The sequence below is a fragment of the Anomaloglossus baeobatrachus genome, chromosome 10 (genome assembly GCF_048569485.1).
Source record: "Anomaloglossus baeobatrachus isolate aAnoBae1 chromosome 10, aAnoBae1.hap1, whole genome shotgun sequence".
Classification (NCBI taxonomy): Eukaryota; Metazoa; Chordata; class Amphibia; order Anura; family Aromobatidae; genus Anomaloglossus; species Anomaloglossus baeobatrachus.
In genome coordinates this window covers 108,168,818-108,196,119 of record NC_134362.1, presented here as the reverse complement: position 1 = coordinate 108,196,119, position 27,302 = coordinate 108,168,818, and the positions used below count along the sequence as shown (strand labels likewise).

At 51.0% G+C, this 27,302-nt stretch overlaps 1 protein-coding gene across 1 annotated transcript in view; it reads right to left on the bottom strand.

Annotated features, from left to right (window-relative positions):
- Positions 1-27,302, bottom strand: part of EIF3M (eukaryotic translation initiation factor 3 subunit M) — a 74,062-nt gene that overhangs the window by 6,131 nt on the left and 40,629 nt on the right. The window contains 1 exon segment of the mRNA XM_075325588.1: positions 25,474-25,617. Coding sequence (XP_075181703.1) covers positions 25,474-25,617 — 144 coding nt within the window.

The following is a 27,302-nucleotide window of genomic DNA, read 5'->3' as shown; positions in this document are numbered from 1 at the left end:
TCTGGTGTCGGCCGATTACTTGTTCTGTGTCCCCCTGCATCCATCGTAGCGTGTGCGGGCTGTGAGGTCAGCTGACTTCGGCCAGCACTGGAGTCCGCTGATCTAAACTCAGCTGAACTCCAGCCCGCACACTCTGTGATGGATGCAACAGGACACAGAACAAGTAATCGACCGACACTGGAGTCAGCTGATCTGAACTCAGCTGAACTCCTGACCACACAGCCCGCACACAGTCACATGTGATCGGCAGCAGGCAGTGACTGCTGTTAACCTGCATCCATCGCAGCGTGTGCGGTCTGTGACATCAGGAGTTCAGCTGACTCCCGATCAGCTAACGCCAGTGCCGGCCGACAAATTCTGTGTCCTGCTGCACCCATCACAGCAGCCATAAAAACACAAACACATTTGTATACTGCACATACATAAAAGACGAATATCTAAAACGCAACACTAAAATATTTTTAAATTGATCAAACTGTGCTCTAACCAACTTCAGAGAGAGTGTGGAGTGTATTAACCTCAACCTTATAGTGTTTCATTGAAATTGTCTCTCCAGTAAAGTGTTTCATTGAGTGTTTCAAGTGTAAGTGCAGCCAATTTAAAGATCTAGATCAGGGGTCTCAAATTCAGCTAGCTGTATGGGCCGCATATAGAAAAAAAAATAAAATTGAGAGGGGCCGCATTCTTTGCAGGACAAAGTGACATTTTTTAATGAATTCATGTTTTTTTCTATACACCCTTGGATCACTCTTTGAACATTTTTTTGCTTATTATAACAAACCTGCATTTTTTTGTTTAGTCAAGTTTATATCTAAAACAGCATTTTTAATGGCAAAAAATAAAATAAAATTCATGCTTTATTTTGAACTTTATCACCTTCTTGTAATATTGTTTTAAATTTAGCAGCATCATATAGTAATCTTAGCCAACATCTTGTAGGAATGTCTCCATCTGTGTGCCCTGTAGTATTGTGCCCATTCTTGTAGTACTATGTCCTGCAGTATTGTGCCCTGCAGTATTGTGCCCATCCTTGTAGTATTGTGCCCACGATCAGGGTTTGTAGCATTTTGGATGCAGCATGTTTCAGCTGTGTCCAAAACGCTAATGTGTACAGTACAAGCAGAGTGGATGGGATTTCTAAAAATCCCGTGCCCACTGTGCTTGTGCGGCCAGCAGTAAAAACTGACCTGCGGTGCGGCTTGCAGAGGCCGCAGCATGTGAATTTATGCTGTGGAGTCACATGCCCTCCCGTAGGGAGAACACAGCAAGGAGACTGCAGCACTCTGGACCCTGATTGCGGGCACGGGCAGCTGCGGTCTCCTAAGGAGGAGACTTGCAGCCCCGCAGGTCAGGACTCGCAACATCCAGGACGCAGCGAGTACTGATCGACCTGCTTGTTGCGGCCTGTGACGATCGCAGCTCTATGCCCGAGGGCCAGCAGGACTTTACTACAATTGAATCATTTGCGGTACAGCGAAGAGGAACTGTTTGTGTATATACCAATGGCTACCGCCGGCCAATCAGATGCAAGGAGGTAACGTCATACAGCGACGTCACTTCCTTGCATCTGATTGGCGGGCAGCAGCCATTGGTATAATGCAGAACGCTTCTCTGCGCGGCACCACAAATGATTCAATTGTAGTAAAGTCCTGCCGGCGCAGACTCCCGGGAATTGGGCCGCAATAGTCAGAGGTCTGCGGGCCGCAACAAGCAGCCTTGGAACCCACATGCGGCCCGAGGGCCGCGTGTGAGACCTCTGATCTAGATGAACTCTATTGATCAGACCTGGGCACCTGTCTGTGACCGGCCCGCCCGTCTTAGCTCAGAGTTGGAGGCGTGGCCTGATCTATGCCTCAGCCCTACTCTCACTGCCGGGAGCTATGTATCCCACAGTGTAGTGATAAGCAGCTGCCACGCCCCCACTCTGCCGGTCACGCCGCCTCTTGCTGCCAGTTATGCCCCTCTGGATGCTGGTCACAGTCTCTGGATGCCTTCCATGGCGTCTATGCTGCTAGCCACGCCCCTTTTGCCGTCGTCCACGCCCCCTCTGAATGCTGGACACACACACTCCTCGGATGCCTTCCTTGTCCCCTCCTGCTGCTGTTGATGCTGGCCACGCCCCCTTTGCCTGCCCCTTCTACCCAGGATCCTCACATATGACCGGCTCATCTGCACAGTGGCCACTTCAAAAACGTCTGTTCTGCAACTGAGGTAAGTGCACCAGCAGGCAGAGAGCAGAGTGCATGCAAGAGGGGGGAGCAGGGGAGAGTCCAGCACTTGTGTCTTATCAGGTCCCCCCTGTGCCTGCAATAGAAGAAGCAGACACACAGGGGACTCAGAGAAGGCAGCCAGAGGAGCCCTCAGGCTCTGCTGCTGCAGTGCTGCCCGCCTGTGCCCTCAGCGCCGCCAGTACGTATGCTCCCCACTGGCCACCGGGGCCAGTACGTATGCTCCCCACTGGCCACCGGGGCCAGTACGTATGCTCCCCACTGGCCACCGGGGCCAGTACGTATGCTCCCCACTGGCCACCGGGGCCAGTACGTATGCTCCCCACTGGCCACCGGGGCCAGTACGTATGCTCCCCACTGGCCACCGGGGCCAGTACGTATGCTTCCCACTGGCCACCGGGGCCAGTACGTATGCTTCCCACTGGCCACCGGGACCAGTACGTATGCTTCCCACTGGCCACCAGGGCCAGTATGTATGCTCCCACTGACCTCCATATTTTTATTGAATCTTTGTATTGTTTAACTTACTGTTTGTTTATGGAGGGTTAGTGTATATACTATATGCAGCATTGGGTAGAACTGAGTTTATTATATTAGTCCGGCCCTCTAAAACCATCCCAATTTCTCATGCGGCCCCATGGGAAAATTAATTGCCCACCCCTGCTATTGATTCTCTGAACTCAAATCAGGATAATCTCACATTGGTGTAAAAACTTCCAGTCGAGGACTACTGGTGAGGACTTCCCTATTTATGTATTCTTAACCCCTTCACGACCGCGGGCAGTAAAATTACGTCCTATTTTAACGTGACTTAACGACCAGGGACGTAATTTTACTGCCTAAACTTCATTTGATTGCCGTGGCCATAGCAACGGCTTTCAAATGATGTCCCCTGCTGTTTCTTACAGCAGGGGACCTTTGCTTGACCCCAGGGGGGGTGGCATCGCCACCCCCCATAGGCGATCGATGTGATTGGCGGTTCCGATTTGAACAGCCAATCACATTGATCACGCTGTTTTCGGCAAAAAAAAAATGCCAAAAATAGTGTGATCTTGTAAAATCCAGCTAGGACCGGAGCTGCAGCAGCTCCGATCATTGGCTGGAAGCAAGCAGACACCGTGGCCCCCCCATGCAGCACTGATTGGAGCGATCGTGCTATGATGCGCAATCGCTCCAATCAGTGTGCAGTGGGACGGTCTGATCTGCCGGTGGCCGCCCTCCCCAGGCCTGTGCTTGTCTGGGGACCCTCCCCCAACATGTCTGCAGCGTGCAGCACTGGCTGGTACTAGTGGTACCACGCCACCTTTGCTGCTGCTGTCACGTCACGTCGCAGGAGCAGGAGCGGTGAGTATTGTGCTCACCTTGCAGCCCCTGCGCGCTTCCGTAATGGCCCCTGCTCGTGCCCCCACATCCCGATCTGCCCCCCCGACATCCCGATTTGCCCCCCCGACATCTCTATTCTGCAGCTCCTCCGGTATCCCTCCTCCCCTGCTCTCTTGCAGCCCCTGCGCGCTCTTGTGATTTGCTCCTGCGCGCTCCCGTAATGGCCCCTGCCCGTGCCCCCTGCGATCTGCCCCCCCGACATCCCGATCTGCCCCCCCACATCCCGGTCTGCCCCCAGACATCCCGGTCTGCCCCCAGACATCCCGGTCTGCCCCCAGACATCCCGGTCTGCCCCCAGACATCCCGGTCTGCCCCCAGACATCCCGGTCTGCCCCCAGACATCCCGGTCTGCCGGCCTCCCCCGTGATCTCTATTCTGCAGCTCCTCCGGTATCTCCCTCCTCTGCTCTCCCCCTCTGCTGTCCCCCTCCCCCTCTGCTGTCCCCCTCCCCCTCTGCTGTCCCCCTCCCCCTCTGCTGTCCCCCTCCCCCTCTGCTGTCCCCCTCTGCTGTCCCCCTGCCCCTCTGCTGTCCCCCTCCCCCTCTGCTGTCCCCCTCCCCCTCTGCTGTCCCCCTCCCCCGTCCCCCTCTGCTGTCCCCGTCCCCCTCTGCTGTCCCCCCGACGTCCTCTTACCTGTCTTCACCGGCCGATCACATCTGCCTCCATCGCTGGGTCCTTCTTCCTGGGTCTTCTGCTGAGCTGTCCAACTTCCTGCCTGCTGCTGTAAAGCTGTTCCTCCTGCTAAACCTCTGGGCACTGTGAGTATAACTTTTTTTTTTTTCTTTTTTTTCCCTCTATCCCCTGTCCATTTTTACACCTCATGCGTCCGTGCGTCCCGCCGAGCGCTGATCAGGGATGCAGATAACGTATCTGCATCCGTGGTCAGTTTTCGGCGGGACTTTTTTTCCCGTATTCCCGACGCTTTTTGTATTGCATCAGTCCGTGCGTCCCGCCGAGCGCTGATTAGGGATGCACATAACGGATCGGCATCCCTGCTCAATTTTTGGCGTGACAAAAAGCATCGGGGATACGGAAAAAAAAGTCACGCCAAAAATTGAGCAGGGATGCCGATCCGTTATGTGCATCCCTGATCAGCGCTCGGCGGGACGCACGGACTGATGCAATACAAAAAGCGTCGGGGATACGGAAAAAAAAGTATCGCATCTGTCCGTGCGTCCCGCTGAGCGCTGATCAACATCCCTGCTCAATTTTTGGCGTGACTTTTTTTTTTTCCGTATCCCCAGCGCTTTTTGTATCTCAGCCGACCGTGCGTCCTGCAGCGGTCGATCAGTGCACCGCGTCTGTGCGTTTGAAAAGTCAAATGGCGTTCCTTGTCTTCTGAGCCCCGCCATGCGCCCAAACAATTGATTTCCACCACATGTGAGGTATCTGCGTACTCGGGAAAAATTGCACAATACGTTTTATGGTGCATTTTTTCCTGATACCGTTGTAAAAAGAGAAAAAAAAAAAAACTACCTTGTTGCTGCAAAAATGTAAAAATTTTTTTTAAAAAAAAATAAATAATTTTCACGGTTCAACGTTATCAACTTTCAGTGGAGCCCCTGGGGGTACAAGGGGCTCACTAAACATCTAGATAAATTCCTTGAGGGGTCTAGTTCCAAAATGGGGTAATTTGTGGGGGAGCTCCACTGTTTAGGCACCATGGGGGGGTCTAAAAACGTGACATGGCGTCCGCTAATGATTCCAATCAATTTTGCTGTCAAATGGTGCCCTTCTCTTCTGAGCCCCGCCATGCGCCCAACAATTACTTTCCACCACATGTGAGGTATCTGCGTACTCAGGAGAAAATGGACAATACGTTTTATGGTGCATTTTTTCCTGATACCCTTGTGAAAAAAAAAACTACCTAGTTGAAGCAACAGTTTTGTGGTAAAGAAGGGAATTTTGTTACTTACCGTAAATTCCTTTTCTTCTAGCTCTTATTGGGAGACCCAGACGATTGGGGGGTATAGCTACTGCCCTCCGGAGGCCACACAAAGCACTACACTAAAAAGTGCACGGCCCCTCCCCTTCTGGCTATACCCCCCCGTGATATCACGGGTTCTCCAGTTTTAGTGCCAAAGCAAGAAGGAGGAAAGCCAATAACTGGTTTAAACAAATTAACTCCGAGTAACATCGGAGAACTGAAAAAACCGTTCAACATGAACAACATGTGTACCCGCAAACAACAAAAAAATCCCGAAGGACAACAGGGCGGGTGCTGGGTCTCCCAATAAGAGCTAGAAGAAAAGGAATTTACGGTAAGTAACAAAATTCCCTTCTTCTTCAGCGCTCTATTGGGAGACCCAGACGATTGGGACGTCCAAAAGCTGTCCCTGGGTGGGTAAAGAAATACCTCATGTTAGAGCTGCAAGACAGCCCTCCCCTATGGGGAAGCCACTGCCGCCTGCAGGGCTCTTCGACCTAGGCTGGCGTCCGCCGAAGCATAGGTATGCACCTGATAATGTTTGGTGAAAAATGTGCAGGGTCGACCAGGTAGCTGCCTGGCACACCTGTTGAGCCGTAGCCTGGTGTCGTAATGCCCAGGACGCACCTACGGCTCTGGTAGAATGGGCCTTCAGCCCTGAAGGAACCGGAAGCCCCGCAGAACGGTAGTCTTCAAGAATTGGTTCTTTGATCCATCGAGCCATGGTGGCTTTAGAAACCTGCAACCCCTTGCGCGTACCAGCGACAAGGGCAAAAAATGCCTCAGAGCGGCGCATGGGCGCCGTGCGGGAAATGTAGATTCTGAGTGCTCTCACCAGAACTAACAACTGTAAATCCTTTTCATACCGGAGAACCGGATGAGAACAAAAAGGAAGGTAAGGATATATCCTGATTAAGAAGAAACGCGGATACAACCTTAGGGAGAAACTCCTGAATAGGGCGCAGCACCACCTTGTCCTGGTGGAAAACTAGGAAGGGAGCCTTGAATGACAGAGCCGCCAGCTCAGACACTCGCCGAAGCGACGTGATCGCAACCAGAAAGGCCACTTTCTGTGACAGGCGCGAAAGGGAAACTTCCCTCAGAGGCTCGAAAGGCGGCTTCTGGAGAGCAACTAGTACCCTGTTCAGATCCCATGGATCTAACGGCCGCTTGTACGGGGGCACAATATGACAAACCCCCTGTAGTAACGTGCGCACCTTAGGAAGACGTGCTAGACGCTTCTGAAAAGAACACGGATAGTGCCGAGACTTGCCCTTAAAGGGAGCCGAGCGACCAACCTCTTTCCCAACCAGATTGCAGGAGGGAAGGCAAAGTAGGCAATGCCGATGGCCAGGGAGACACTCCCTGAGCAGAACACTAAGATAAGAATATCTTCCACGAGTTGTGGTAGATCTTGGCAGACCGCGGCTGGCTAGCCCGTCTCATGGTGGCAATGACGTCGTGCTCACGGTCGACCGACGGTGAGATGCCACAGATCTCGGTACCACGACCTCCCCGGCCATCTGGGGCGACGAGGATGGTGTGGCAGCAATCGGTAGCTGGAACTGTGACCAATCCTGAGCCAAGGCGCCTGTCGCCAGAGCTCTTTGATCGTAAGACCGCGTCATGAAAATCGGGACCTTGTTGTTGCCGAGAAGCCATGACGTCGACGTCCGTCTTCATCCTGCGGCTACAGATTTCTTGAAAACAAACGGGTGCAGAGCCCATTCCCCTGCGTCCACGCCCTGGCGACTGAGGAAGTCTGCTTCCTAGTGTTGTACGCCCGGGATGTGAACAGCTGATATGGTGTATGCTCTGTCTTCTACCCATAGCAGAATCCGCCGGACCTCTTGGGAGGCTTGTCGACTGCGTAGTCCGCCTTGGTGGTTGGTGTATGCCACCGCTGTGGATAGTCCGACTGAATTCGGATCTATTTGCATTCCAGCCACTGCAGGAAGGCTTGCAGTGCAAGATACACTGCCCAGAGCTCCAGACCACTGAGTTGAAGAGTGGACTCCTCTGAAGACGGTCTTTGACCGTCTGGAAAAGTGGCACGTTCCTGTGTAGGGACATCGACTTCCCTCCCATAAGCGAAGAATGTGCTATTGAAGCGGACGCAGATGAAACTGCGTGAAAAAAACTCGCCTCTGGATGAGGCGCCTCCTTGAAGGAGAGACTGCCCCCTCGTCTGTAGTGAACGCTGTTTGTCCAGCGGAAGCTTCACTATCGCTGAGAGAGTGTGAAAACTCTCCAGGAGATGCCAGCGATTGGGTTCAACCTTGAAAAGTTGAAGACCCACCCGAAACTCTGGGAAGGGTCCAGCGCCATGTTCAGGTTGTGTTGGCATGCTTCTAAAGGAGAGTGCCTTGACCAGTAGATTGCCCAAGTAAAGGATCACAGAGTGACCGTGAGAGCGCGGGACTGCTCCCTCTGCTGCCACGAACTTGGTGAACACCCGTGGGGCTGTCGCCAGCCAAAGGGTATGGCTACGAAACGAAATATTCTCGTCTTTAATAACGAATCGTAGCCAACGCCGGTGCCTCGGAGCAATCGGCACGTGTAGATAAGCATCCTGATGTCTATTGATGCTAGGAAAACTCCTTGAGACAGAGAGGCAATGACGGAGCGGAGTGACGCCATCCGGAACCGCCTGGTTTTCACGTGCTTGTTAAGCAGTATAAATTCCAGAACGGGACGGAAGGAGCCGTCCTATTTTGGCACCGCGACCAGGTCGGAGCAAAATGCGTATCTGGTTCCTGAAGAGGAACAGGGATTACCGCTCTTTCCGCCTGCAGAAGAGCCTCGGCTCGGTCGGTGCGGTAGTTTGAAAACAAACTGACTCTCACTCACAGGCCCTTGACCTGCGGTAGGTAAATGCCGCTAAAGCGGGGGAGTCTGCCCCCCCGCGGTTGCGGAGTGAGAGGGCTGAAAATTATGAGGAAAACGCTTTGGTAGCGGTTCCTCCGGCTGCCTTCCCCGGGCGTGATTGAGCCCGCTAGGAATCTATGCCCTTCTGGGCTTTTTGAGTCGTCTTGGATAGTTGAATGATTTCATTCAACCCTTACCAACAGACTATCACTAGATAAAGGCAACCTGGTTAAGCACTTCGTTGGAAGCAGCCTCTGTTCCAATCTCTCAACTACTAGCCTCTGCGTAAAAACACGGAGTTGGCGGAGGCCACTGACGTCCGGCTCGTAGAGTCTCGGACAGCAATAACAGAATGATTCGCCATGCCGACATTGCGAGTTAAAGACGCTGCTGGGACCGAGAGTACCTGTGACAGCGACCCCCTGCGCAATACTAGCTGAAATAGCTTGGAGTGCCTTCACGGCTGCGACTGCCGGAGCAACCGACTTGCCGATAGCTTCATAGACAGATTGCAACCAGAGGCCAATCTGCCTGTCAATGGCATTTTGAAGTGAAGTCCTATCCACCACTACAACTATAGATCTAGCTGCAAGCATGGAGATTGGGGGATCCACATTTGGATACTGGGTCTAGCGCTTGACCACGTCAGGGGGGAGCGACACGTGTCTCATTAATACGGTCGGAGAAACGCTTATCGTGATAAGCGTGTCGTTTCTGGACTGCGTCTCTGGAGTCAGAGTGCTAAACAAGTACTCAATATACGCTTGAGATACTGAAATAGAGATTTCTCTTGCTGTGAAGCTGACCCCTCCACTGGAGGAGTTGAGGGAGAAATACCCAACCTTTCGTTGATGGACGCAATAAGATTATTCACTATAGCGTCACCATCCGGTGTATCCGGATTGAGAGCGGTCTCAGGATCAGAGTCCTGAACAGCTACGTCTGCCTCATCGTACAGAGAGTACTCCAGCTGGGACCTTGACCAGTGATGGAGTCGAGGGCTAATCCCAGCGAGCCCGCTTAGGCCATCTGGGACTGTCGACCGTGTCGGATGCCTGCTCTCTGGGATGCCTGGAATCACTCTGGCGCCTTGAGATGCTCCAAATCAGGGCGGCCAGGGTCATTGCAACCATATTGCCCACGGTCTGCTTGGGGTGCAAAGTCTGTAAGATGTCAGTCATAGTCACAGACAATATATCAGCGGAAAAAACTGCAACTTCGTCCCTGTCTCTGGACAGAGATCACAGGCGGTTCCTTTGGCCACATATAGCAGAGACCCCGGTTGAGCAATAGCACGCACTGGGGGTCCTGGGACCGTATGACATGCAGTACAAGCAGCATAGAAAGCCCGTGCATTGGCAACTTGTCTTTTTTTTTTTTTTTTTTGCTGTTGTTGTCTAGCTATCTAAGAGCCTAGCCGAGGATAGCGACCGTACAGTGAATAGTCATACAAGCATGAAGTACAAATAAACACTTCAGTACATGTAGTACACGCAGCATTGAAAACTTGTGGCTTGGCACATTTTATCTAGGAGCATGAGACAAGGATAGCGACATACAGTGAATGTATAGCATACGGGCATGACAGTAAACACTGCAGCCCATGCAATCCAAGCAGCATTGAAAGCTTGCGCGTTAGCACCCTAGCCTTTCTGCTGCTGTTGTCTATTTATCCAGGAACATTAGCCAAGGATAGCGACATACAGTGAATGTATAGCATACAAGCATGACAGTAAACACTGCAGCCCATGCAAGTCAAGCAGCATTGAAAACTTGTGCCGTAGCACCATTGCTCTACTGCTGCCTTTGTCTGTTTATCTGGGCGCATTAGCCAAGAGTAGCGACATACAGTGAATGTATAGCATAACAATAAACCGTGCAGCACATGCAAGCGAAGCAGCATTGAAAGCTTGTGCCTTAGCACAAATTGCTCTACTGCTACTGTTGCCCAATCTGACAGTAAACACTGCAGCACATGCAAACGAAGAAGCATTGAAAGCTTGTGCCTCAGCAGCATTGCTTATTTGCTGCTGTTGCCCAGAATAGCGACAGTACAGTACAGTGCATAGCATATCAGCACACAGTCCAAAAACCCACTTCAGCATTAATGGTGTCAGTACTGCTTACCGCCCGCACAAGAGCGGGTGCGAGGTCGCCCAAAAACCTGTGACTGGTTCCGTTCTCCCAGAGTGGAAACCATAATGGCTGCCGGCTTCTCTTCCCCGTCCTGTGCAGAGGGGCGGGCCGTGGGCGAGCCCCAGCCAAGAGCGGGAACCCGGCGTCTCACTGTGTTCAGTGAGAGGGGGCTGGAGAATGCAAAGCAGACTCCAGCTCCCTGCGCTGAGCTTCTGTACAGCGTCCCGCCCCTCCTCTGACTGGCAGGGCTGGGGCGGGAACGAAACGAAAACTAGGCCGCAAAGCCGGGGACTCGAGTAATAAGCGCGGCCGTCCTATGTGCACGGCCGACGCCGAAGTCCCCCGGCGCACCACAAGTCCCAGCCGCGCCGCAATGTAAAAAAAAAAAAACAACCAGCAGCGGCCGGCGCGGCCGTTTTCAATACATAAATTCACTCAGCAAAGCTGCAGTGAATAATAGCACCAGCGCTCCGCGCTGTTGTCCCCGGCGCACTAACACTCCCAGCAATGCTGGTGTGTGTGGGCGCGATGTGCATGGGGACACAGAGTACCTTGATGTAGCAGGGCCCTGTCCCTGACGATACTCAGCTCCATATCCAGCAGGTTCTTTTGGGTCTGTGGATGGAGCTCGGTCTCTGTGCCTGGAGACCGGTAAGATCCCACTTCACCCAGAGCCCCTCATGGGGATGGGGAAGGAAAACAGCATGTGGGCTCCGGCCTCTGTACTAGCAATAAGTACCTCAACCTTACAACACCATCCACGGGTGAGAAGGGAGCATGCTGGGGGCCCTATATGGGCCCTCTTTTCTTCCATCCGACATAGTCAGCAGCTACTGCTGACTAAAATCTGTGGAGCTATGCGTGGATGTCTGACCTCCTTCGCACACAAAGCTAAAACTGGAGAACCCGTGATATCACGGGGGGTATAGCCAGAAGGGGAGGGGCCGTGCACTTTTTAGTGTAGTGCTTTGTGTGGCCTCCGGAGGGCAGTAGCTATACCCCCCAATCGTCTGGGTCTCCCAATAGAGCGCTGAAGAAAAATGTTTTATTTCTTTTCACGGCTCAACGTTATAAACTTCTGTGAAGCTCCCAGGTGTTCAAAGTGCTCACCAAACATCTAGAAAAATTATTTGAGGACTCTAGTTTCCAAAATGGGGTCACTTGTGGGGGAGCTCCATTGTTTAGGCACCTCAGGGGGTCTTCAAACCCGACATGGCGTCCGCTAATGAGTGCAGCTAATTTTGTGTTCAAAAATTCAAATGGCGCTCCTTGCCTTTCGACCTCTGCTGTGCACCCAAACAATTGATTTTTACCCCATATGGGGTATCAGCGTACTCAGGAGAAAATGCACAATAAATTGTAGGGTGCACTTTCTCTTTTCTCCCTTGTAAAAATGAAAATTTTATGGCTAAAGTAACATTTTTGTGTAAAAAGTAAAATTTTCATTTTTTCCTTCCACATTGCTTTGGTTCCTGTGACGCACCTAAAGGGTTAATAAACTTCTTGGATGTGGTTTTGAGCAGTGTGAGGGGTGCAGTTTTTAGAATGGGGTCACTTTTGGGTATTTTCTGTCACCTCGGCCTCTCAAAGTCACTTCAAATGTGATGTGGTCCCTAAAAAAAATATTTTGTAAATTTTGTTGGAAAAATTAGAAATTGCTGATGAACTTTGACCACTTCTAACTTCCTAACGAAAAAAAAATTTCTTTCGAAAATTGCGCTGATGTAAAGTTGACAAGTGGGAAATGTTATTTAGTAACTATTTTGTGTGAGATATCTCTCAGATTTATGGGCATAAATTTTCAAAGTTTGAAAATTGCGAAATTTTCCAAATTTTCGCACAATTTCCTAAATTTTCACAAATAAACGCAAAAAGTATCGGCCTAAATTTACCACTGACATGAAGTACAATATGTCACGAAAAAACAATCTCAGAATCGCCAGGATCCGTTGAAGCGTTCCAGAGTTATAACCTGTCAAAGTGACACTGGTCAGAATTGCAAAAAATGGCCCGGTCATTAGGGTGTTTTAGTGGCCGGGGGTGAAGGGGTTAAACTGTATCTCATGCTTTGTGATTTAGTTGCTTCAATGCAGCTGTGGTCTTCAATATGGAATGTATCATCCAACCCAACCACATAGACTGAATAAGCATGGACATGCAGTGCCTTGCGAAAGTATCCTGCCCCCTTGAACTTTTCAACCTTTTCCCACATTTCAGGCTTCAAACATAAAGATAAAAAATTTAATGTTCTGGTGAAGAATCAACAACAAGTGGGATACAATTGTGAAGTTGAACGAAATTTATTGCTTATTTTAAACTTTTGTAACAAAGAATAAACTGAAAGAAGGGAATTTTGTTTACTTACCGTAAATTCCTTTTCTTCTAGCTCCTATTGGGAGACCCAGACAATTGGGTGTATAGCTTCTGCCTCCGGAGGCCACACAAAGTATTACACTTTAAAAAGTGTAACCCCTCCCCTCTGCCTATACACCCTCCCGTGCATCACGGGCCCATCAGTTTTGGTGCCAAAGCAGGAAGGAGGAAACTTATAAATTGGTCTAAGGTAAATTCAATCCGAAGGATGTTCGGAGAACTGAAACCATGAACCAAAAGAACAATTCAACATGAACAACATGTGTACACAAAAGAACAAACAGCCCGAAGGGAACAGGGGCGGGTGCTGGGTCTCCCAATAGGAGCTAGAAGAAAAGGAATTTACGGTAAGTAAACAAAATTCCCTTCTTCTTTGTCGCTCCATTGGGAGACCCAGACAATTGGGACGTCCAAAAGCAGTCCCTGGGTGGGTAAAAGAATACCTCGATAAAAAGAGCCGAAACAACGGCCCCCTCTTACAGGTGGGCAACCGCCGCCTGAAGGACTCGCCTACCTAGGCTGGCATCTGCCGAAGCATAGGCATGCACCTGATAGTGTTTTGTGAAATTGTGCAGACTCGACCAGGTAGCCGCCTGACACACCTGCTGAGCCGTAGCCTGGTGCCGCAATGCCCAGGATGCACCCACGGGTCTGGTAGAATGGGCTTTCAGCCCTGAAGGAAATCGGAAGCCCAGAAGAACGGTAGGCTTCAAAAATCTGTTCCTTGATCCACCGAGCCAAGGTTGACTTGGAAGCCTGCGACCCCTTACGCTGGCCAGCGACAAGGACAAAAAGCGCATCAGAACGGCGCAATGGCGCCGTGCGAGACACGTAGATCCGGAGAGCCCTCACTAGATCTAACAAATGCAAATCCTTTTCACATTGGTGAACTGGATGAGGGCAAAATGAAGGTAAGGAGATATCCCCTTTTCATCTCAATCAGGATACCACCTTAGGGAGAAATTCCGGGACAGGACGCAGAACCACCTTATCCTGGTGAAATACCAGGAAAGGGGCTTTGCATGACAGCGCTGCAAGCTCTGACACTCTTCGGAGTGATGTAACCGCCACTAGAAATGCCACCTTCTGCGAAAGACGTGATAGAGAGACATCCCGCAGCGGCTCAAAAGGTGGTTTTTGAAGAGCCCGTAGAACCGTGTTGAGATCCCAGGGTTCCAGCGGACGCTTGTAAGGTGGGACTATGTGGCAAACTCCCTGCAGGAACGTGCGGACCTGCGGAAGCCTGGCTAGACGCTTTTGAAAAAATACGGATAGCGCCGATACTTGTCCCTTGAGAGAGCCGAGAGACAAACCCTTGTCCAATCCAGCTTGAAGGAAGGAAAGAAACCTGGGTAAGGCAAACGGCCAGGGGGTAAACCCCTTCTCAGAGCACCAGGCTAAGAAGATCCTCCAAGTTCTGTGATAGATCTTGGCTGACGTTGGTTTCCTGGCCTGTCTCATAGTGGCAATGACATCTTGAGATAACCCTGAGGACGCTAGGAGCCAGGACTCAATGGCCACAGTCAGGTTGAGGGACGCAGAATTCAGATGGAAAAATGGCCCTTGAGACAGCAAGTCTGATCGGTCTGGGAGCGCCCACGGTTGACCCACCGTGAGGTGCCACAGATCCGGGTACCACGACCGCCTCGGCCAATCTGGAGCGACGAGGATGGCGCGGCGGCAGTCGGACCTGATCTTGCGCAACACTCTGGGCAGCATTGCCAGAGGAGGTAATACATAAGGCAGTTGAAACTGCGACCAATCCTGAACTAAGGCGTCCGCCGCCAGAGCTCTGTGATCCTGAGACCGTGCCATGAAGGCCGGGACCTTGTTGTTGTGCCGAGACGCCATGAGATCGACGTCCGGCGTTCCCCAGCGGCAACAGATCTCTTGAGACACGTCCGGGTGGAGAGACCATTCCCCCGCGTCCATGCCCTGGCGACTGAGAAAGTCTGCTTCCCAGTTTTCTACGCCCGGGATGTGAACCGCGGAGATGGTGGAGGCTGTGGCCTCCGCCCACAGCAGAATCCACCGGACTTCTTGGAAGGCTTGACGACTGCGAGTGCCGCCCTGGTGGTTGATGTACGCAACCGCCGTGGCGTTGTCCGACTGTACGCGTATCTGCCTGCCCTCCAGCCACCGATGGAACGCTTTGAGGGCTAGATACACTGCACTTATCTCCAGAACATTGATCTGAAGGGAGGACTCTGTCGGAGTCCAGGTTCCCTGAGCCTTGTGGTGGAGAAAAACCGCTCCCCATCCTGACAGGCTCGCGTCCGTCGTGACCACAGCCCAGGATGGGGGCAGAAAGGATTTTCCTTTCGACAGAGAAGTGGGGAGAAGCCACCACTGAAGAGAGGTCTTGGCTGCCAGAGAAAGAGACGTTCCTGTCTAAGGACGCCAATCTCTTGTCCCATTTGCGGAGAATGTCCCATTGGAGTGGACGCAGATGAAATTGCGCAAATGGAACTGCCTCCATTGCTGCCACCATCTTCCCCAGGAAGTGCATGAGGCGCCTCAAGGGGTGCGACTGGGCCTGAAGAAGGGATTGCACCCCTGTTTGCAGCGACCGCTGTTTGTCCAGCGGCAGCTTGACTATCGCTGAGAGAGTATGAAACTCCATCCCAAGGTAAGTCAGTGACTGGGTCGGAGTCAATTTTGACTTTGGAAAATTGATGATCCACCCGAACCTCTGGAGAGTCTCCAGAGCAACGGTCAGACTGTGTTGACAAGCCACCCGGGAGGGTGCCTTGACTAGGAGATCGTCTAGGTAAGGGATCACCGAGTGGCCCTGAGAATGTAGGACCGCTACAACGGATGCCATGACCTTGGTGAAGACCCGTGGGGCTGTCGCCAGGCCGAAAGGCAGTGCCACAAACTGAAGGTGTTCGTCCCCAATGGCGAAACGCAGGAAGCGTTGATGCTCTGGAGCGATCGGCACATGGAGATAGGCATCTTTGATGTCGATTGATGCTAGGAAGTCTCCTTGGGACATCGAAGCGATGACCGATCGGAGGGATTCCATGCGAAACCGCCTGGTTCTCACATGTCTGTTGAGCAATTTGAGGTCCAAAACGGGACGGAATGAGCCGTCCTTTTTTGGCACCACGAACAGGTTGGAGTAAAAACCGCGACCGCGTTCCTGAAGGGGAACGGGGATCACCACTCCTTCTGTCTTCAGAAAAACTGATGGGCCCGTGATGCACGGGAGGGTGTATAGGCAGAGGGGAGGGGTTACACTTTTTAAAGTGTAATACTTTGTGTGGCCTCCGGAGGCAGAAGCTATACACCCAATTGTCTGGGTCTCCCAATGGAGCGACAAAGAAATTGGGGCGTGCAAGATTATTCGTCCCCTTTACTTTCAGTGCAGCAAACTCACTCCAGAAGTTCATTGAGGATCTCTGAATGATCCAATGTTGTCCTAAATGACTAATGATGATAAATATAAGCCATCGGTGTGTAATCAAATCTCTGTATAAATGCACCTGCTCTGTGAGTCTCAGTGTTCTGGTTAATGCACTAAGAGCATCATGAAGACCAAGGAACACAACAGGCAGGTCCATGATACTGTTGTGGAGAGGTATAAAGCCGGATTTGGTTACAAAAAGATTTCCACAACTTTAAACATCCCAAGATGCACTGTGCAAGCGATCATATTGAAATGGAAGGAGTATTACATACCTGCAAATCTACCAAGACATGGCTGTCCCTCAAAAATTTCATCTCTAACAAGGAGAGACTGATCAGAGATGCAGCCAAGAGGCCCATGAATACTCTGGATGACCTGCAGAGATCTACAGCTGAGGTGGGAGAGTCTGTCCATAGGACAACAATCAGTCGTACACTGCATAAATCCGGCCTTTATGGAAGAGTGGCAAGAAAAAAGCCATTTCTCAATGATATCCATAATAAGTGTAATTTAAAGTTTGCCACAAGCCACCTGGGAGACACCCCAAACATGTGGAAGAAGGTGTTCTGGTCAGATGAGACCAAATTCGAATTTTTTGGGCACAATGCCAAATGATATGTTTGGCGTAAAAGCAACACAGCTCATCACCCTGAACACCCCATCCCCACATCCAAACATGGTGGTGGCAGCATCATGGTTTGGGTCTGCTTTACTTCAACAGGGACAGGGAAGATTGTTAAAATTGATGGGAAGATGGATGGAGCCAAATACAGGACCATTCTTGAAGAAAACCTGTTGGGAGTCGGCAAAAGACCTGAGACTGGGACGGATATTTGTGTCTCTCAACAAGACAATGATCCAAAACTTAAAGCAAAATCTACAATGAAATGGTTCACAAATAAACGTATCCAAGTGTTAGAATGGCCAAGTCAAAGTCCAGACCTGAATCCAATCGAGAATCTGTGGAAAGAGCTGAAAACTAGTGTTCACAAACACTCTCCATCCAACTTCACTCAGCTCGAGCTATTTGCAAAGGAAGAATTGGCAAGAATTTCAGTTTCTCGATGTGCAAAACTGATACATAGCCCAAGCGACTAGCCGCTGTAATCGCAGCAAAAGGTGGCGCAACAAAGTATTAACTTAAAAGGGACCAAATAATATTACACGCCTCAATTTTCAGTTATTTAAAATAAGTTTAAAATAAGCAATAAATTTTGTTCAATTTCACAATTGTTTCCCACTTGTTGTTGATTCTTCATCATAACATTTAAATTTTTTATCTTTATGTTTGAAGCCTGAAATGTGGGAAAAGAAGGGAATTTTGTTTACTTACCGTAAATTCCTTTTCTTCTAGCTCTAATTGGGAGACCCAGACAATTGGGTGTATAGGCTATGCCTCCGGAGGCCGCACAAAGTATTACACTCAAAAGTGTTAAGCCCCTCCCCTTCTGCCTATACACCCCCCGTGCTCCCACGGGCTCCTCAGTTTTGGTGCAAAAGCAAGAAGGAGGAAAAAGAATTATAAACTGGTTAAAAGTAACTTCAATCCGAAGGAATATCGGAGAACTGAAACCATTCAACATGAACAACATGTGTACACAAAAAAACAGGGGCGGGCGCTGGGTCTCCCAATTAGAGCTAGAAGAAAAGGAATTTACGGTAAGTAAACAAAATTCCCTTCTTCTTTGTCGCTCTATTGGGAGACCCAGACAATTGGGACGTCCAAAAGCAGTCCCTGGGTGGGTAAAATAATACCTCGTAAAAGAGCCGTAAAACGGCCCTTTCCTACAGGTGGGCAACCGCCGCCTGAAGGACTCGTCTACCTAGGCTGGCATCCGCCGAAGCATAGGTATGCACCTGATAGTGCTTCGTGAAAGTGTGCAGGATCGACCAGGTAGCCGCCTGACACACCTGCTGAGCCGTAGCCTGGTGCCTCAAAGCCCAGGACGCGCCCACGGCTCTGGTAGAATGGGCCTTCAGCCCTGAGGGAACCGGAAGCCCAGCAGAACGGTAAGCTTCGAGAATTGGTTCCTTGATCCACCGAGCCAGGGTTGATTTGGAATCCTGTGACCCTTTACGCTGGCCAGCGACAAGGACAAAGAGTGCATCCGAGCGGCGCAGGGGCGCCGTACGAGAAATGTAGAGTCTGAGTGCTCTCACCAAATCTAACAAGTGCAAATCCTTTTCACATTGGTGAACTGGATGAGGATAAAAAGAATGTAAGGAGATATCCTGATTGAGATGAAAGGAGGATACCACCTTAGGGAGAAAATCCGGGACCGGACGTAGAACCACCTTGTCCTGGTGAAACACCAGGAAAGGGGCTTTGCACGACAATACTGCTAGCTCAGACACTCTCCGAAGAGAAGTGACTGCTACTAGAAAAACCACTTTCTGCGAAAGTCGTGAGAGGGAAATATCTCTCATTGGCTCGAATGGTGGTTTCTGAAGAACCATCAGAACCCTGTTTAGATCCCAGGGATCTAATGGCCGCTTGTAAGGTGGAACGATGTGACAAACCCCCTGCAGGAACGTGCGTACCTGTGGAAGCCTGGCTAGGCGCTTCTGGAAAAACACAGAGAGCGCTGAGACTTGTCCCTTAAGGGAGCCGAGCGACAAACCCTTTTCCAGTCCAGATTGAAGGAAGGACAGAAAAGTGGGCAAGGCAAAAGGCCAGGGAGAAAAAACCCTGAGCAGAGCACCACGACAGGAAAATTTTTCCACGTCCTGTGGTAGATCTTGGCGGACGTTGGTTTCCTAGCCTGTCTCATAGTGGCAATGACGTCTTGAGATAACCCTGAAGACGCTAGGGTCCAGGACTCAATGGCCACACAGTCAGGTTGAGGGCCGCAGAATTCCGATGGAAAAAACGGCCCTCGAGATAGCAAGTCTGTTCGGTCTGGTAGTGTCCACGGTTGGCCGACCGTGAGATGCCACAGATCCGGGTACCACGACCTCCTTGGCCAGCCTGGAGCGACGAGGATGGCGCGGCGGCAGTCGGTCCTGATCTTGCGTAACACTCTGGGCAACAGTGCCAGCGAAGGAAACGCATAAGGGAGCTGAAAACTGCGACCATCCTGAACTAAGGCGTCTGCCGTTAGAGCTCTGGGATCTTGAGACCGTGCCATGAACATTGGTACCTTGTTGTTGTGCCGGGACGCCATGAGGTCGACGTCCGGCACCCCCCAGCAGCAACGGATCTCCTGAAACACGTCCGTGTGAAGGGACCATTCCCCTGCGTCCATGCCCTGGCAACTGAGATAATCTGCTTCCCAGTTTTCCACGCCTGGGATGTGAACTGCGGGTATGGTGGATGCCGTGGCTTCCACCCACATCAAAATCCGCCGGACTTCCTGGAAGGCTTGCCGGCTGCGTGTGCCACCTTGGTGGTTGATGTATGCCACCGCTGTGGAATTGTCCGACTGAATTCGGATCTGCTCGCCTTCCAGCCACTGCTGGAACGCTTTCTGGGCAAGATACACTGCCCGTATTTCCAGAACGTTTATCTGAAGCGAGGACTCTTGCTGGGTCCACGTACCCTGAGCCCTGTGGTGGAGAAAAAACCGCTCCCCACCCTGACAGACTCTTGTCCGTCGAGACTACTTCCCAGGATGGGGGTAAGAAGGATTTCCCCTTCGATAATGAAGTGAGAAGAAGCCACCACTGAAGGGAAGCTTTGGTCGCCTGAGAGAAGGAGACGGTCCTGTCGAGGGACGTCGGCTTCCTGTCCCATTTGCGTAGGATGTCCCATTGAAGGGGACGCAGGTGAAACTGCGCGAAAGGGACTGCCTCCATTGCTGCCACCATCTTCCCCCGGAAGTGCATGAGGCGCCTCAAGGGGTGTGACTGGCCTTGAAGGAGAGATTGTACCCCTTTCTGTAGTGACTACTGCTTGATCAGCGGAAGCTTTACTATCGCTGAGAGGGTATGAAACTCCATGCCAAGGTATGTCAGCGATTGGGCCGGTGTCAGATTTGACTTTGGAAAATTGATGATCCACCCGACACCCTGGAGAGTCTCCAGGGAAGCGTCGAGGCTGCGTTGGCATGCCTCCTGAGAGGGTGCCTTGATCAGCATCCAAGTGCGGGATCACCGAGTGACCCTGCGAGTGTAGGAGCGCTACTACAGTAGCCATAACCTTGGTAAAAACCCGTGGGGCTGTTGCCAGGCCGAACGGCCGTGCCACGAATTGCAGGTGTTCGTTTCCTATGGCGAAGCGCAAGAAGCGCTGGTGCTCTGGAGCAATCGGTACGTGGAGATAAGCATTTTTGATATCGATCGATGCAAGGAAATCTCCTTGGGACATTGAGGCGATGACGGAGCGGAGGGATTCCATCCTGAACCGTCTGGTTTTTTACATGTTTGTTGAGCAGTTTCCGGTCCAGGACCGGGCGGAAAGACCCGTCCTTCTTTGGGACCACAAACAAGATGGAGTAAAAACCGTGGCTCAGTTGCTGAAGAGGAACCGGGATCACCACTCCTTCTGCCTTCAGAGTGCGCAGCGCCTGCAGAAGAGCCTCGGCTCGCTAGGGAGGCGGGGATGACCTGAAGAATCGAGTCGGGGGACGAGAGGTGAACTCTATCTTGTAACCGTGAGACAGAATGTCTCTCACCCAGCGGTCTTTTATTTGTGGCAGCCAGGTGTCGCAAAAGCGAGAGAGCCTGCCACCGACCGAGGATGCTACTAGAGGATGATGAAAGTCATGAGGAAGCCGCTTTGTTAGCGGCGCCTCCGGTGGCCTTTTAAGGACGTGACTTAGACCGCCATGCATCAGAGTTCCTTTGTTCTTTCTGAGACCTTTTGGACGAGGAGAATTGGGACCTGCCCCGCCCTGAAAGGACCGAAACCTCGACTGCCCTCTCCTCTGTTGGGGTATGTCCTGTTCGGACTGGGGTAAGGATGTATCCTTTCCCTTGGATTGTGTGATGATTTCATCCAGACGCTCGCTAAACAGCCTATCGCCAGAAATTGGCAAACTGGTTAAGCGCTTTTTTGGAAGCAGAATCTGCCTTCCATTCCCGTAGCCACAAGGCCCTGCGGAGTACCACCGAATTGGCGGCCGCGACCGCCGTACGGCTCGCAGAGTCCAGGACAGCAATAATAGCGTAAGACGCAATTGCCGAGGTCTGGGTGGTAATGGATGACACTTGTGGCGCGGCCGTGCATGTGGCTGCTTCAATTTGCGCTTGACCTGCTGAGATAGCTTGTAGCGCCCATACAGCTGCGAATGCTGGGGCAAAAGAAGCTCCGATAGCTTCATAGATGGATTTCAAACAGAGCTCCATTTGCCTGTCAGTGGCATCCTTAAGCGAGGCCCCCTCTTCCACTGCAAGTATGGATCTAGCCGCCAGTCTGGAGAATGGAGGATCCACTTTGGGACACTGAGTCCAACCTTTAACCCCGTCAGGGGGAAAAGGATAACGTGTATCCTTAAGGCGCTTAGAAAGCCGCTTATCTGGACAAGCATGATGAATCTGGACTGCCTCTCTGAAATCAGAGTGGTCCAGAAACATACTCGGTGTAAGAGAAGCTGACTCCTCCGCCGGAGGAGCTGAGGGAGAAATATCCAGCATTTGATCGATGGACGCAATAAGAACGTTCACTATGGCGTCCCCGTCTGGAGTATTAAGATTGAGAGCGCCCTCAGGATCAGAATCCTGATCAGCTGTCTCCGCATCATCAATCAGAGATTCCCCCCGCTGAGACCCTGAACAATATGATGTCGAGGGAAATTCTAAGCGAGCCCGCTTAGTCGGTCTGGGGCTGGGGTCTAAGTCAGAACCCTCAGCCTGGGATGTATGAGATACCCCGGGAGGACATTGTTGGTCCAACTGAGGGGGGCCAGGGAACAATGATTCAACAGAGTCCCTTTGCTGAGATACCGGCCTGGACTGCAAGGCTTCTAGTATCTAGCCATATTCTCAGAGAGTTTTGCAAACTCCGTCCCCGTCACTAGGACAGTGTCAACAGGTGGCTCCCCCTGGGCCCCTCTTAGCAGAGGCCCTGGCTGAAGACGTGACACAGGGCCGAACATTGCACACAATGAGGGTCAATGGAACCTGCCGGCAGCTGGGTCGTACAAGCGACGCAGGCAGCATAATAAGCCTGTGTTTTGGCACCCCTGCCTTTTGTGGGCCATGCTATTGTTTTCCCTGAGTAACACACTAGGGTATATACCCAGAATGAACTGTGCACCTACAGTGTAAAATATATACTATAAACAAATAATGTATCAATACACTACAGCACCATGGGGCTAGCACCACAGGTGCTGCTTACCATCCGCCTAAAGCGGTTATGAGGCCACCAGAGACCGTGTCTGGGTCTCCCAGGGTTTGTCCCCCTCTGCAGCGTCGGAGGAGCTGACAGAAATGGCTGCGGCGTCCTGACGAGAGGAGGGAGCCGTGGGCGTGGCCGAGGTGCTCACACTGTGCACAGTGAGGGGGGTGGAGTATGGAAATCATACTCCAGCCCTCAGTGCTGCTCGTTCCGTGCAGCGTCCCGCCCTTCCCCCTGCCTGTCAGGGCTGAGGGCGGGAGAAAGGGAAACTAGGCCGCAAGCAAGCCGGGGACTCGAGTATACGCGTGGCCGCCGTAAAAGCGCTGCCGACGCCGAAGTCCCCGGCGAACTACAAGTCTCAGCCGCGCCGCAGTCTCCCATGGCAGCGGCGGTTAGCGCGGTAGCCCCTACATATAAACACACTCAGCGACGCTGAGTGTGTAATGGCACAGTTGAACCCGGTCAGCGCCGCGGTCCCCGGTGCACCAGCACACCCAGCAAAGCTGAGGTGTTGCCGTGCGCGGTCCCAACAGGGATACAGAGTACCTTCACGTAGCAGGGCCATGTCCCTGAACTGTACCCGGCTCCTATCCAGCAGGCTCCACAGGAGTTGTGGATGAAGCACGGTCTCAGTGCCTGGAGACCGATAGGATCCCACTTCACCCAGAGCCCTGAGGGGGATGGGGAAGGAAAGCAGCATGTGGGCTCCAGCCTCTGTACCCGCAATGGATACCTCAACCTTAACAACACCGCCGACAAGAGTGGGGTGAGAAGGGAGCATGCTGGGGGCCCTATATGGGCCCACTTTTCTTCCAACCGACATAGTCAGCAGCTGCTGCTGACTAATCTGTGGAGCTGTGCTGTGCGTGTCTGACCTCCTTCGCACAAAGCAAAAAACTGAGGAGCCCGTGGGAGCACGGGGGGGTGTATAGGCAGAAGGGGAGGGGCTTAACACTTTTGAGTGTAATACTTTGTGCGGCCTCCGGAGGCATAGCCTATACACCCAATTGTCTGGGTCTCCCAATAGAGCGACAAAGAAGGTTGAAAATTCAAAGGGGCCAAATACTTTCGCAAGGCACTGTAACATCAGAAGTGGAGTACTCACCCACATCTTATCTAGATATTTTATAAGCAACCACCAAAAAAATTATAGTGTTTACGTTTAAAAATAATAGAATATATACTGGATGAATATCCTGATCGATCTCAGAGATTGATCAAGAAGTCCTTCTGGATCTTTAAGTTACCTACACTTACTCATGAGGATCTCAATGAAACTATTGAGCTTACACGGCAAGGTTAGGGTTAACACTCACTCTCTCTGGAGCTGGTTGGACAACATTTTTTTAAATTCATTTTTTTTTTTTTAATCATATTCAAATATAGTATATTTGCAGTATACAAAGTTGTAATTGTTATTTGTTGTTTACCAATAATTTTTATTGTGCGGTTTTGGGAGAATATATGGTTCTAAAAGAGCCCAATAAACAAAATAAGTACCGTATTTTTTCGGACTATAAGATGCACTTTTTTTTCCCCCAAATGTTGGGGGAAAGTGGGGGGTGCTTCTTATAGTCTGAATGTAGGGCTGCGGGGGAATGAGGGTGCTGCGGTGGAGCGGGTCATCAGCAGCACGAGCAGGCTGTGCAGTGCCTGCCGTGACCACGTGGGCCCGCTCATTTCATATGTATGCATCCTCCCACCCATCATCTCTCAGCGCTTAAGCCGGCGCTGACAGGTGGGCGGGATGATGGGTGGGGATGCGCTCATAGTAAGCAGCCGGCCCGCATAATCGCCTCTGGCAACTACAGCCTGGAGTGATCATGTGCGGCTATATTCATTGCCTCCCACACATCATCATCATCAGCGCGGGGGGTACGGTATACTCACCGTTCCTGCAGCACCGCGATGTCCTCCTGTCTGCCGGCCAGTTGATCTATGTAAAGAGCGGTGAGCACAGCGATGACGTCATCACTCTGCGCTCCGCTCTCCACACACAGCAGCGGCCGCATTACAGGAGGAAATCGCAATGCTGCAGGGGAACAGTGACTGCTCCACACAGGTCAGCGGCGCTGTCGCTGACACAGAGAGGAAGATGATCGATGCTGCAGGGAGTGAGGAAAGGTGAGTAAAAACGTTTATTTTTTGTCTGTGCCATAGGATACCGGCAGTATACCAGGATGGGGGTATATTATGAGCAGGATGGGGGTATGTAGCAGGATGGGGGTATATGAGCAGGATGGCAGTATATAGCAGGATGAGGGACATATATACCACAATGGGAATCATATACAAGGCAGGAAGATCATTACCAGGATCGGGAACCTTAGTAAAGAATTTGGGGACGTTACCCCCATAACAGTGTCAGCAGCAGATCCTCGCCCCATAACAGTGTGTCATGACCACATTTTTTTGCTTAAAATGTTATTTTCCTATTTTCCCCCCTCTAAAACCAGGGTGCGTCTTATGGTCCGGTGCGTCTTATAGTCCGAAAAATATGGTAATTATTTTGAGTTTGATCTTACTACCGGCCTGTATAAAGGCCATGTGTCATATTGTGTGTGTATATGTGATGAAGTAAACTGTCCATCCTTGAAGTGAGTAGGAATTAAAAGTCTCGTTACTTTGAATCCTATTTCCTGTAGCACCCAGACGACAGTTTCCCTTTCCCTATTTCCTCAGCTCTTTGGAGTATACACGCTTAGCCCATGGTGAGCACAACTCCCTTAGAGGAGCGCCTTTGACATGCTCACAATATATTAGCCCGATTGATACACACATGGAGCGCTTTTCTTTATTTTTATCGCTCTAGTTTTTCACATAGAAAACTGTTACATACGTTTAGCTGACTACCATAGAGGGAGACTTACCATCAATTACAAACGCTTCCACATCATCTGCCCCAAGTTGCAGCTCCTGCTGCATGGTATCAAATGAAATCTCCTTATTTTCAACAGCCATTCCCATAAAGGTTAGAAGCCTCATTTTTTCCATGTTTTGCTCATGTGAAAGTCCTAAAAAGATACAAAGAATTACATAACGTAAAAAAAAACCTAAAACCCGTACCTGTCCTCTAGATGCTGCTCTTTATTTTTAAACCATTTTGTATTCATATATCAGCCATCAGTATGGGAGGATAATGTTCTTTGTATAATACACAATGTAATCTTGAATTTTATGAGCATCTTAAAGTGGGTGAATATTATAAAAAGATCTAGGCTTATCAAGAAATAGCACTGACTGAGTCTAGTACTGCAAAATGTGTACACAGCTATGTCTAAACTGCTGGCAACAAAAGTGAGTACACCCCTAAGTAAAAATGAACAAATTGTGCCCAATCAGCCATTTTCCCTCCTCAGTGTAATGTGACTCAGTGTCACAAGGTCTCAGGTATGAATGGGGAAGTGTTTTAAATTTAGCAATATCGCTACACACTCCTATAATGGTCACTGAAAAATCAAAATGACACCTCACGGCAAAGAAGTTTCTGAGGGTCTGTAAAGAATTGTTGCTCTACATAAAGATGGCCTAGACCAGGGGTGGGGAACCTTTTTTCTGTAGGGGGCCATTTGGAAATTTCTACCAACCTTCGGGGGCCGCACAAAATTATCAATGTTTAAATGACCCTGCTATATTGGGTGAAGCAATTAATTAACTGGGGCCACAGACTCCACAAGCGGGGCTGGGGGCACAGACATCACGGGGAGGCTGCACACAGGACTGGGGGATGGGCTGCACACAGGACTGGGGGATGGGCTGCACACAGGACTGGGGGATGGGCTGCACACAGGACTGGGGGATGGGCTGCACACAGGACTGGGGGATGGGCTGCACACAGGACTGGGGGATGGGCTGCACACAGGACTGGGGGATGGGCTGCACACAGGATTGGGGGGGTGCACACAGGACTGGGTGATGGGCTGCACATAGGATTGTGTGGGGGTGCACACAGGACATTAAGGGGCTGCACACAGGAATGGGGGAGGGGTGCACACAGGACATTGGGGGGCACACTGCGCTGAGAGTTTCATGCAACTCTGGGGGAGAAGGTTTACAGAACTGGGGTGGGGAGGCACAAAGCATTGGGCAAGGCACATAGCAGCAGAGGGTCGGCGCTGGACTCACAGGAGCATTGCATTCACATCACCGGAGTGCAGGAGCCGGACACACATCATCAGAAGGAGAAGGCAGGCACTGATCTCCGGAGGGCAGGGGGCGGACACATAACGCTGGAAGCTGTGAGGCTGCTGTAGACCCGCCCACAATTGGCACTGGCCGACGGGAGAACACATTGCAGCACAAACAGCAATGTGTGGATTTAAAGGGCCGGCGGCAGCAAGACCACAGTGACAGCACGAGCACTGCCTCCCCCGGGAATCTGCCCGGGGGCCACATAAAAGGTCATGGCGGGCCGCATGCGGCCCGGAGGTTCCCCACCCCTGGCCTAGACTATAAGACTGTCAACACACTAACTGAGCTGCAGTACGGTGGCCAAGACCATAAAGAGGTTAACAAGACAGGTTCCATTCAGAACAAATATATGGTATGGTATCGCTGTGTCTATAAAATGGTCACACTAGTTAACCCCTTCAGTGACCACCGTAGAAAGAACAAAAAAAACAAAAAAAAGAAAAAAATCGTAAAAACTAAGTCTCTTCATCATACAGCTGACAAAAAAAAATGCAATCAAAAACTCATG